At 43.9% G+C, this 13,163-nt stretch overlaps 1 protein-coding gene across 1 annotated transcript; it reads right to left on the reverse strand.

Annotated features, from left to right (window-relative positions):
* Window positions 1-7,328: 7,328 nt before the first annotated feature.
* LOC136460177 (uncharacterized) lies at window positions 7,329-12,351 on the reverse strand. Its single transcript, XM_066459986.1, has 5 exons — window positions 12,160-12,351; window positions 11,784-12,074; window positions 10,232-10,251; window positions 10,099-10,144; window positions 7,329-7,641 (listed from the first exon to the last, which is right to left on the reverse strand). The coding sequence occupies exons 1-5, from the start codon at window positions 12,266-12,268 to the stop codon at window positions 7,424-7,426; spliced, it is 684 nt and encodes a 227-aa protein (XP_066316083.1). The 5' UTR covers window positions 12,269-12,351; the 3' UTR covers window positions 7,329-7,423.
* Between the last annotated feature and the right edge of the window lie 812 nt (window positions 12,352-13,163).

The raw sequence follows: 13,163 nt of genomic DNA on the forward strand, positions 1-13,163 counted from the left end.
TGAAAAAGAAAAGGAACCTTTAGTCCCGGTTGGGGTTACCAACCGGGACTAAAGGGTGAACCGTTAGTCCCAGTTGGTGTTACCAACCGGGACTAAAGGGTACGCTAGGTTGCTCGGCTGGAGGGCCTTTAGTCTCGGTTGGTGTTACCAACCGGGACTAAAGGTCCCTCTTTAGTCCCGGCTCGATGACCTAGGACTGAAGGTTCCACCTTTAGTCTCGGAATCGTTGTCCCGGCGCGGTAACCGAGACTAAAGGCTGTTACCGCCCGGGACAACAAGTCCATTCTGTAGTAGTGCTACTAAATGAAAAGGCAGAGTGTAACACCCCAAGTGTTTGTCCCTAGTTAAGTAGTGGGTTTGAGCTCCAACATGACAAGTTAAGTGGTAATCAAGAACTCTAGTTTAAACTTGTAAGTGGTGACAAAGGTGTTGAGATCAACTCCCTGAGAATGAGCCCCAACTTAAACTTGGACAACACACCTTTGATGCTATGTCGACCCCTTTTTAGAGGTATGCCTAAGTAATGTTAAAAGTGCCCCTTCATGTGCCTCGCATCCATTTCCATCTACATTGACTATTGAAAAAGTTTTATGAAGTTTGGAGCCAAAAAGTCACATGAAATGATAAGTTACATTTTTGCTTAAATTGCTTCATTAAGTAAATGGAAACATGGGATGTTGACCAAACCTTGCAACCTTGCTCAAACAACTCTAATTGAGCTCATGAACAAAAGCTATGAAGGGTTCATGTTGAGCAAATGCCCAGAAATTGCTTCAATGGATCAAAAAGGATGATTTAAGCATATTTAAGATGTTGTTTTGACCAAAGTAGAACTATAAGTTATGTACTTGTTCGGACGTTTGACCTTAAATAAAAGTTATAGTCCATGTTATGTAGAACAAACTTTGTTTTTGGACCAAGAGCTAGATCATCTTGTAAGCAAGTCAAACAGAGGCATGAAGATTGAATCAGATGTTGTCTTAGGCTCCCAGAAATTTTTCCAAGTCCCTGAATTGACAGCAGCAAGTTAACTTCTTTGCGACATTTTATTGTCCAAATTCATGTGGTAGCTCAATTGGATTCCTTAAAATGAGTTGAATTACCTTTCATGGTGAAAACAATAAATTAAGTCTCATCAAATTTGGAGTTCATTTGGATCTTCAAAAATTGTTTCTAAAACAAAAAAAAAGTTTACTTTGTCACTTAACTGACATTGACATGTCGGTATTCCGTGTTCTCCAAATTTTGTTAAGAAACTTGATTTGGTACAAAAATAAAAGTTGGAGTATACATGGTGGAGAAGAGCATGTAAAAAGATGGCACTCGTTTGACTTTGTTTTGACCATCAATTTGAATTTTTGTTTGTCGCTGTCAATACGTTGACACTGTCAATTTGGAGCTTAATACATAGCTAATGGAGAGCTCTAATGGATTGGAACCCTAAATAGGAGTTGAAGAGCATTAGGAGAGGAACGACTTTGCTTCAAGGACCATAGCCTAGTTCGGCATGTAATCAGCCCTAACACGGCCTCCAAAATTGTATGAATCACACCCGCCACCTGTTCGACCTCGTGCCCACGTGTCTTCCATGCGCTGACCATGCTCCCACCATGGCCAACACGCGTCCCACCTCCTCTGCTAGCGCCACTGCTGATGGGGAGATCCTGAGCGCACTCCTCCCCATCCCTCACTCGCCTCTCCACTGTCCCAGGCACTGCTCTCGCTCTCCCTCGCCTTTGCTCGCGCGCACGATCACCATGGCCACCATTGCCAAGCCGACCGAGCTCCCACACTACTCCTCTACGCGTCCTCCTCAGCTCTTGAGGCTAACCCCATCACCCTCACCATTGCATGCCATGCCTCCCTAGCCCCTTTCCCAGCACCGCTGTCGCTCCATAGCTAAAGCCACCGGGCAGTCGGCCTCCTACCGCCATGGTGCCACGGCCGAGCCTCTACGTGCCATACTCAGTCTGGACATGAGCCCCACGGCCACACGCTGGTCCTGCGGCCCCATAGCGCCCCTCCCTCGCCTTCAGCGATGCTCCTCATGGTCGGAGTCGGGCCGGCAGAGGCCGTCCTCTATTATGTGCGATGAGGAAGGAGAAGGGAAGGATCTCGCTCGTAAATAGAAGCTTTTCAAGGGCTCGAAATGTAGATCTCGTGACTCACATGAATAGTGCTATGAGACTATGGGTAATTTTAGAAAAGTTCAGGGTTTCTGATGCAAAGTCGTTTTTCCTTTATGCAACTAATTTGACTGAGAATTTGGAAAATCATAATAAATTGTAGAGAAATTGTAAAATAGAAAATAAGGACTTTTTCGAATCCTTGTGAGTAGATATACACAGTAGAGTAATCATATGATATGTGTTAGTAGAAAGTTTCTGTTGTTTTTATTTATTCTTGCAAAGTGCGTTTAGAAATCCTTTTAAGTTGGTTAGATGCATATATTGAATTATAGAAGTCCAAAAATTGTGATTCTAGTTGTGTTAGTCTTGTGATGATACTCTATAGCTAATAAAAATATTAAACATGCTAGTTGTGTACTATTTTTATCATGTTTTGATTTAATCTTGTTAAATAGGTAATTTTAGCTTGTTTGCTTGTCATTTTCATATCTAAAGTTGTAGTGCTCCAATTGCTATGAAATTTTTCTGGTAGGCTACTAATGATATATGTGTGATGTGGTAAAAATTTCATATTCATTAGATGTAGTATGATTGATTCATTTATTTAACTTGTTTATTACTTGATAAATGGTTTTAAATAAGTTAGAATTTTTATGCAGGTGTAAAAATAGAAAATATGGTTCCACTACCTTTGTATGATGTTGTGATACCATAATAACATATAATATGGCTCTATGTTTATATAAAATTATGATCTTTAGATTTATCTTGCTCTCACATGATTTCTTACAATAGCAATTTATTCTTTTTGTAGTAATTAAATTATAAAACCTAAGCATGTGAAATTTGTGCAGTAATCATATTTGGTCATCATATTACTCTCATAAAAATCTTAGCCCCAAAATAGTTGATCTCTTATGGCACTAAAAATAGCATATATATTGCATTATATACATAGAGGATGAAAGTTTGCTAATAGATCTATGTAGTTATTGTCCTATGATGCTTCTCATAGCTATTAGTATATGCTATGATTGTTTGAATATGGTCACAAACTATTTAGAGTAGCATGTATGTCAAGAACATGTTAGTTTGTAGCAACTAAATAAGAGATGAATGTGGTATGCCTCAGCTGTCTAGATTGCAGGTACAGTTTTGGTTGTGTAATTAGTTTTGTGATCCAAATAATGTTTTCTATGAATATGGTGAATATCAAAGTTGTAGGTAACTTCATAATCTAGCTTGTGTTAAATTTTGATGACCATAGACATGATAATTTTCCTATCAGGTTTTGCATGCTCTCTGTATAGATCTGAATTATTGTGTTGTTTGACTTAGCTAAGCTTTGAATAATGTCTTGAAGATAATATAAGAAGTGTAGTGATTTTAATGAACTTTCAAAATTGTTAAAGATCACCCCTTTGGTGGTCTAAATCTCTAGTTATGAGCTTGTGAAGTGGAGTGACAGATTCTGTCCTAATCTAGACAGAGATGTCTTCTTTATAATGTTTGATCTGGTTAACTTTGGAATTAGCCTATGGTGTTTATAACAAAGTTGTGCATGGTTTTCTAATCTTTCTAAAAAAGTCTAGAACCACCTTGTTGTGAAAGCTTTAACTCAACTTATTGCTGTCTAAAGTTGCATGTCTGATTATGTCCATGTTTTGGCCAAAGGGCGCCTAGCTCAAGCGGTTAGGTGACTCAGCGGCACTCCTCAGGTCCTGGTTTTGACTCCCCGTGGGAGCGAATTTTAGGCTGAGGTTAAAAAAATCCCCTTGTTCGTCCTTATAACCAAAACACTAGGGGGCACCGGCCTAATTCTCACTTGGGCAACGAAAAGCCACCATGTAAGGGTGGGGGTAGGGGTTCAGGGGTTTTCTCGGCCAGGTGAGAAGGTCATTCTTCTTATTTGTAATGCTGCGGAGGTAGTCTTAACCCCCCCCCCCCCCCCCGGTCGAGTTTTTATGTCCATGTTTTGGACATAATTGTTGCTTTATGTGTTTAAGGCCAAATAACTGTTGAATCACCTAAAGATGATAATAAGAAAGTTGTAGATAACTTAATAATATTTGTATAAAGTTAAGGATCATGCTTGTTGGATGATTAGAACTCAAATTATATATTTCTTGAATTAATGTTAGTTTTTTGTCCTTATCGGTATAAACCTAAGATATTGGTATATTTGATCATGTTAACCTATGAGTTAGATTTTGGAATGAATAACAAAGTTGTATATAATTTCATTAGATTTTTCATAAAGTCCAAGATCATTTTTATTGAATGATTGTAACTCCAGTTATGGTTAAAACACGTGACTGTTGTACTGCTGTCCAAATTATGTGTATGCACTTAAGTTGATTGCCCATTCTTGATGTTGTTGGGGCATGCTCTAAATTATGTAGCCCTGCTTACTTAGTTGAATGACTTATTCTCTAGTGCTTAAATCAATATGATATGACCATTCTTCATATTCATGCACTTGCATCTTGCATCTCATCTAGATACGCTAGATGAACCACGTGAAGGACGTGATGTTGGGGCCAAACCTGAAGATGGAGTTTAGTGAATCCAGAAGACGGAAGGACTAAGAAAGTGCTGAGATGGGAGATGCTTGCCAAGCGAGTGTCGTCTAACAAATACTAACCTAGTGTTGGATCCCAGGCAAACCCCAGAGCATTCTAAGCCTCCTACGTTTTCAAACTATCAACTTAAGTCCTTTTATGTTGATGCATTCAGTACTAGGAGTTAATTGGAACCACTTGCTGCATATATCTTCCTTGTCCAGATATATATATCTTGAATCCTATGTAGGTCCAGGATCGAATATATGTTTAGCCATGCTTAGTCGGTAGAAGTTGGGTGATTACTTGTCACCTGCATGGTATATGCTGATAACTAATCATGGTTGGATATATTTGCTAGCGTGGAAATAACCATATGCCAATGAATAAAGAAGACCGGGCGGGATCGTGATAGAGAAGCAACAAGGCATTGAGGTCTTGGGTGCCTATCTATCTCTGTCTGTGTCGATTAAGGACCGATTCGTTGTACGTCCTCATGTCATGTTGAATGCATGCCTAGCACTTAGTTGGCCAGATCTGATGATACGACCGCGAAGCTGAGTAGTTCAATTCAGGGTGGGCCTCGATAAGTGGAAGTACGCACATTGGAGGCAGTAAAGATGTGCAGAGAGCCAATGGCGTGAGTCCAAGGGCGGGTTCGAGTCTTGATCTTCCTGGCAGATTGGTAGAATCTCTGAGGGTGCGGCGCTGATCGGACCCGCGACTGTACCTAAATTGTACCAAAGGTGACCTGAGGCTACCTTAGCACGGGTGTGCCTCGGTTTGTGTTAGGAATAAATTCCCTAGCTGGATAGGAATCGATTTGGATCATCGTCTCTCCCGGATAGTGAGAACTTGACTGAGCAGCGACAACGTAAAAGCACTAATTAAAACTTGGTGGTTATGATGATTGCTCAAATTAATACACCGAATATGGTTACTAATGCTTGTTTAGCTTGATCAAGTGCTTGCTCTAGTACATGTGCTAATTTAGAGATGCTTAATTGAATAGGGATAACTTAAAGCTAAAGATATTATATATTTCAAGTTATGCACTTAAGTTTTTTATGCAAAATATTATCAAGCTAGCTCCACCTATAAAGCCTTGTATACTCATTGGTGTCACTTTATTTCTAGTTTATGACGGATAAGTCTAGCTGAGTATATTCGAGTACTTAGGGTTTATCCAACCATGTTGTAGGTGAAGTTCTCGGCCTGCTGAAAATGGTGGCTAACCGCCGGTAGCCTCGGTGACTATATTTAACTCTCATCTATATGCTTTTATCAGATGATGTCACTTATGCTAGCAATGTATTTAGAACTTATATTATTGTAATCATTTGAAAGCTAGGTTGTTTTCACTAATCGGTTTTGAAATCCAGACTTGTACTATTATTTGTGAACCTATTTGTAATATTATTTTCGATACAACTCTGTGTATGTGATGTGTATTTATTTAATCATACGATCTTGGTTGTGATGTTGATTTATCGAGGTCCTTCGTGACACTTGGCGGACTACCGGGTTTATATAAGTGAACCCATTCATGAGGTCTATTTTCTCTAGGGCAAACTTCCTTCTCTTGCCACCCCTTTCCTCCTGGCCCTTGACATCAGAACCCTTAGACCCTTCCATACCAGAAGGAGTTCGGGCAACCAATCACGTCCTAAGGGTGTGTGTTTTTTGTTGGACGTTCCTAGCCCGGTCAGAGCATGAGAACCTAGGTACCGAGAGCAGGCCCAGCAGGTACAACAACTGCTTGTTTGATTTCATTCCTCAGCCAGGCTAGGTAGGGATCGTGTTTGTTTGCCACCAGAACTTGTTATTGACATTACATCGAGCACTTGGTTCGCATGAGAAGTCCACCACCAGGGGAGAATCACGCGAGCTCGTCGTCGGCGCCCCATGCCAACGCCGACGACGAGTGGGCCGCCCCAAGCTCGAGGCCTTTCGCCTGGCGACGAGCGCGAGCACACCTAGCACAGCGAGCCCGAGCTCGAGGCCTTGCACCTCGATGCCTGCAGCACGGCGAGTGCGTGCACACCCATGGCAGCATAGTTGTCCTTGAGGGCCAGCCCGAAGAGCGCCCCCGCTGTGCGCTTCCCCGCCTCGGGGACCGACGCGCCCGACCGGAGCACCTCGACGAGCGCTGCCATGGGCCCCGGTGCACACGATGCGCACATTGTTGGCGGGATCTTGGGTGACGGCAAGCGCAGTACGGCGAGCTCGAGCGCTTCATCCCCACCTCCACCAAGGACGAGCACAACGGTGAGGACCGGGCAGCCGCCGGACATCGGAGGCGGCGAGCGAACGGGGGAGGGTGAGGCAGGTAGCGGCGTAGTGCTGCGTACTGAAGTGGAGACGGAAACCGAGAGGTGACGGAAACCAGCGCGTTCGGAAGGAGAGAGCCAGACTGAGCGAGGCCCGGAGAAAACGAGACCCATTTCCGTTCCCCCCCAAGCCTGGCTGCGGACTGCTTTAAGCAGCGTGCAGGCCTAGCCCGTGGAGCGACCAGGGAAACAAACAAGTCTACTTGCAGCCCACGAGCCTGTCCCTGGCTCCTGTCAAGCAAACAAATAGGCTCTAAGAATTTCACTAAGGATCCATTTTTAGAGGAACAATGACAGGAGAATTTCACTAAGGATCCAACAACTTGGTTAGTTTTCTTTTTATGAGTACTCCTATTTTTCATCTCATAGGGGAAATGTGATATTTTAAGAATCCCAACTGGGGTCAGGTGGACAGAAGGAACTCGTGGATCTTGGGCCTGAATGTTCGGGCGACGGTGGCCCACGCGGCCTGCGTCGGGTGGACGTCGTCCCAGTAGAAATGCTTGCTCGGGTCATCACACAGCGTGTACTGCCGCCTGCCGCTGTCATCCTGCTGCCCGCAGTGGCCGTCGGCGCTGAAGCTCTCGCAGCACGGCCGCCTCGGCTCCGCGAACCTCTCCGCTGCCGGCACGTCCTCGAATATTAGTATTTTACCTTTATGACTTCCATTTGTGCACGCTCTACCTAAGCAACTGGTTCAACTGTTTAGTCATGAATGGAGATAGATGCAGACAGTACGGAGAAGCAAAGCATGGCTTTTCCACTCACAAAAAAAAAACAGCAGCGCATGGAGATGACGTACGACGATGCACGCATGATGGAGCTGATTATTGGTTACTAATACTATTTGGGCAGGGCAGCTAATGAAAGTCATGTGCACACATGATTCAAAAATTTTGAAGGGGAAACGCAAACGTGTGTGTGAATGCGCCGCAGCAATTGCACTAGCTAGCTAATCTCTTAATAGGAATCATGCTACCAAATCGCAGGCGCCCGATAGGGCCACGTTGCCCGTTAGCTGGCTAACCGTCGGATCAAGCCATCGAGCAACGTGAACCGTCCGATGCGGGTGGGCGGGTCTGTAGCCCATTAGCGGGGGAACTCGGCATATTGCGCGTCAACCCACAAACCCGGACACCCGCGAATAGTCGCGAACCCAGTCGAGGTCCTCATCCCCAACCTCGGAAAGCCGCAGTCCCACAGCATCGCCTCCGCTCTCTCCGCCGCTCGCCAGGATAAGCAGAAGCCGCCCCTCGACCTGCCTCGCGCGGCTAACGAGGTGGTGGATGTTGTGGTGTAGCCTGCCGCCGCCGTCAGCGGCAAGCAATCCGGGCTCTCTCGAATCCTCACGAACCCACCCATCCGATCCGCCTGCTGTGCCACGCGCCGGCCACACCTCCTTCCGTCCGGCGCCCACTACCCTCTATGGTGCGCCGCTCCACCCTCTCCCTCTCGACCTCTGCCCCTGCTCCTGACTCCTCTCTTCTCTCTCAAGCATTCGGTGGGTACCGCCGCCGCGGCCATCAAGGTGCGCCTCCCATCTCCTCTGAATCTCGTGCTGTCCCGCATGGGCGGACGGGTGCGGCACCTCTCATAGCTCCGCTGCAGGCCCTCAGTGTGTGTGTGTGGCTGATGCTCGCTCCAGATGCGAGTGCTCACCGGTTGCTACTTGCTACACGATGATACAACAATGCCTGTGTTGCTGCTCCACTTTATCTATCATGCTAATGCTAATAGTTTGCTCGAGGAAGCTCTAGCTCTAACTCATGCTATCTCATGAGCAACCCCTGTCTCCTCTGCGATGCCTCGGTATATTTTCCTCTGCTTAGAGAATGATACTTTTTTAGTGCCATGATCCTAAGCATGATTTATATAAAATATAACTCATGAATCATGATATAGATAGATGAATCTCATTATTCCTAAGTTCAATCCATTAGTTTCTGAAGCCAATTTGTATTAGCAAGTACAAGGATCTGCCATTATGGGTAGTCATGCACAGAGACATTTTCGTTCAGCAATATTTAGATTTCATACTAGGTATACATCTTAAATTTTCAAGATTGCAAGTAAAAAATTTATTCAATGACTTAATCATTTTGCACAACTATTTTTCTGTAAGTATTGCGTGTCCATTTAGTCGTTGCCTTCAAACTGAAACTAAACTCAGTTCTTCTTTTTGCTACCAATTCAGTTTGAACTAAAAGAACACAAAAGCAAATGGAAAAGTATTGCCTGTTCTTTTCTCAGAATATAGCTTCATCTATCACCAAATATGTGCACGTTTCGTCAGTTTCACTACGCAATATTTTTGTTTAAATGCAGCACATGTGTTAATCAATTGCTAATTAAATGTAGCACACATGTTCATCCATTGCTAACAACGTTTCTAATTGGACTTTCCATCTCTCCCCAAAAAAAGAGCCTCGTCCGATGCTTCCCCTCTCTTCGTAAGCTCCATCTTCTCTACCACATAGAACACAGATCTTCCATGCCTCTCAGCTGTCAGCACATAGGTGGTGTGGGGGTAGTGTCCCTGCTCTGCCCCCCATCTCCTCAGCTCGTTAGTGGCCTGGCGCGTTGGCCGTCTGTGTGGAGCCAGCAAGGAGAATCACGTCTGCAAAGCATAAGGTACGTGTTGTTTATCTTCCCCCATTCTTCTTTGCATCTTTGATTTAGTTGAGAATTTTAGATGCTGTTTCTCTTTGATGCCAGCTGCGACATCTGCGTTCAAATTAGATTGGCAAAAAATCTAGATAGAAGGTTTCAAATTGAGATCCATTTTCCTAGATAGAGAATTTCGAATTGAGATTTCTTTCCAATCTAATATATCCTTGTGTTTGCTATTGTAAGATTGGGTTAGACAAATCTAAATCTAAGATTTCAGATTTAATCCTAGACTACCACCGCAGATTTTTTTTAGTTTGCTACCTCCTTGCAGTAGTCACTTTATTTTTTGTATCCCTGTTGTTCTCAGTCTAGCTATTTCTTTTAAATAAAAGAACTTCTGAAATCCATACAAGTAGATAAAATTAATGAATTTAACACTGCTTTAAAAACAATAGTCATAACGCTTACATGTCAGGATTTTAGCCAACAAGAGTACTGACACCATTGATCCTCCCTTCCAAGCAACCATCATTAAAAAACCATGGAAAACAATCAGTTATACCATCTACAAAAGCTACTAGAAGAGGGTCACAAAAGATACAATTCTACCACCTTTAATAGCTGTCATTGATAAATATTTGTTGACAGGAAGCCAGTGAGAGTGACTCTGATGATTACCAACGTGGCAAATCAAAGAAACAACACTATTCACTACTCAAGGAAAGGTGATTGTTAAGGTAAATATAAGGTTTTTACGATGACAATTATATACAGGCAACATATTAAACAAAATATATAACATCCTTTCTTATTGTCTATATATTTCAGGGGTCATAAAAGAAGGAACTGCCTTTTCACTTAATATTCCAAACCAAGACAACACGGTCTTTTCACAATCTACATGTATCGTCTCTTTTGCAACAAGTATCTAGATAGCAGTTACACTCTTTTATTGTAACTTAAAATGTAACTAGCTGGAGATACGCAAATCTACCCGCAACATGTATGTTTGGTGATGAACAGTTTTCTATGTCAAACTAACTTTAACTTTTTCACTCATACATATTCTAAAGGGCATGCAACTGCAAAATTCAGCGAGAGCTAAGGATCATTGGGGGTGTTTGGTTTCTACAGGCCCTCCTAAAATTCATGTGACATCGAATGTTTAGACACATGCATGGAGTATTAAATATAGACTAATTACGAAACTAATTACACAACTTGCGACTAATTTGCGAGACGAATTTTTTAAGTCTAATTAGTCCATGATTTGACAATGTGGTGCTACCGTAAACATGTGCTAATGATAGATTAATTAGGCTTAAAAAATCGTCTTGCAAATTAGCCTTTATCTATGTAATTGGTTTTGTAATTAATCTATATTTAATGCTCTTTATTAGTATCTAAATATTTGATGTGACATGAATTTTAGGAGCGACTAAAGAACCATACACCCCATACTAAGCTCGGTAGTGTTTAGTTCCCAAAATTTTTCAAGATTCCCCGTCACATCAAATTTTTAAACGCATGCATGAAGCATTAAATATAAATAAAAAATAAAACTAATTACACAGTTTAGACAAAATTCACGAGACGAATCTTTTAAGCCTAATTAGACTATGATTGGACACTAATTGCCAAATAACAACGAAAGTGATACAGTACCGTTTCGCCAAAAATTTCGCCAACTAAACAAGCCCCTTGTTTGGCTGAACTACTTCCAGCTTATTTCAACTTATTTTAGGGCTGAACTACTTCCAGTTTATTTTAGTTTATTTTAGCTTATTCTCTCTAGCAAAACGCTATTAAATCACTCAGCAGGAATGACAGCAGCAGCCAGGGCATTGATTGCCGGCTTGCCGCCCAACCAACACAGGGAAGCTGGCGCGCGCGCCATCAATGCGAGAGAGGAACTCCCAAGGATCCGTCGTCCTCTCTCCTCTCCTCTGGCCCTCTCCAACGCAAAGATGATGGAGCAGCCATGCCATTGCAGCATGATCTTCGTCTCTTCGACATGCATTTATTACTCCTGCTCGCCCTGGCCTGCTTGGCCAGCAACTGCGGCGGGGCTCCATCGCCACGTGCTTTAACTCGCGTTGCATTGCTCACTTCACTTCTTCACTACGAATAGCACAGGGGAGTACTCAACTGACCTATGAAGTCGGTGAGGACACGGCCGTCGGAGAAGCGGCCGGTGGGCCGGCCGGGGAAGGTGACGCCGTACGGGTCGTACCACGCGCGGGTCAGCTCCCGCCCGAGGTCGCCCAGGTTCCCCGTGTCCGCGTACGAGTCCCCGAACACCCACACCGGCGACGATTGCTTGCCGGCGTTGTTGTCGCAGCCGCTTCCGCTTCCGCTCCCACTTCCGCCGCTGCTAGCGTCGCCCTCGTCCCTGTGCTTGCGCAGCGCCTCTGCCGCCGGCGTCCTCGTCAACGCCGTGAGGCCTGCATCGTGTCATGATTCATGAGTGAGGAATCAAAGTTAGGATTAACAAATGCTGTGGCCGGAGAAGTTTGTTTTCCTTCTTACAGATGAGAAGCAGCAGCAGGAGCGTCGTCGTCGACGTCGACACGGTAGCCGCCAAAGCTTGGCGAGGGAGGCGGAGGCCACTACGGCGGCGATGATTCGTGTGCTCCATCTCCGTCGCGTCGCGTGGCCCTGCCCTGCCCTCTCTGCTTCTCTGGCTCTCCCAAGGCTGCGCCTCTGTGTATATATATACACAGAGGTAGATCAGAGTATCAGACTGGCGTAGCTCGCGCCTACTGGGGCAGGATTTTTTTTTTTTTGCTGAATAATATTTTTTTAAATTAAATATTTGGTATAAACTTGCACCTTAGGCTTATTTATTAGTACTAACCGGAAGCACACACACTAAACGCAACCCAACTCAACGCCAACACATAAGAGCTTGTTGATACATTCGTATCCACGCTAAGACGAATATGAATGCATCCAAACAAAATCTAACTGGAATATTTTCATTACGTAATTTCAGATGCGCGACTTATAGGCTGCAGCCAGGCGTGTGAGCACAATTGAGGCTCCAAGAATACGGAGTAAGGATATTTGTAAAGGCTAAGAACACGGCACTATTTAAGTGCAAGACTTGGGGCCTGTTCGGCAGGACTGAAAATACTGTTCCGGCTGATTGTTGTGAGAGAAAAATACTGTTCTGACATGACGTGAACAGTGATTCTGTGAGAGAAAAAACAAGCCAGCCGGCTGGCTTTAAGCCAGCCGAACACGCTCTTGGTGTTGAGAGCATTTAGACTTAGTGCTATGACTTTCTTTTATCTTTGACCGTGCTATTAAGAGGGTCAAGATGGCAAACTGATCATAGATCAGTTGGTTGAGTTCTATGCGGTGGAACCTATCCATCCGGTTTAAGTCCTCGACTTGGCACGGGTAATCGTATTTTTCTGGATTTATTCTAGGATTTAATGGTGCTATGCTTTTAGTGGTAGGCGACGTTCCCGTCGACAGCGAGGCGCCTGTGGTGACTTTGTGAATCTCGAGATCTGCCGGCTCAGTCA

The sequence above is a fragment of the Miscanthus floridulus genome, chromosome 6 (genome assembly GCF_019320115.1).
Source record: "Miscanthus floridulus cultivar M001 chromosome 6, ASM1932011v1, whole genome shotgun sequence".
NCBI lineage: Eukaryota > Viridiplantae > Streptophyta > Magnoliopsida > Poales > Poaceae > Miscanthus > Miscanthus floridulus.

Coding starts and splice junctions, on each gene's coding strand:
- LOC136460177 (XM_066459986.1), bottom strand. CDS start 12,268: ATGGAGCACACGAATCATCGCCGCCGTAGTGGCCTCCGCCTCCCTCGC. Junction 10,252..11,783: donor TGTCCTCACCGACTTCATAG/GTCAGTTGAGTA, acceptor TATCAATGACAG/CTATTAAAGGTGGTAGAATT. Junction 7,642..10,098: donor GTTGGCTAAAATCCTGACAT/GTAAGCGTTATG, acceptor ACGTGCCGGCAG/CGGAGAGGTTCGCGGAGCCG.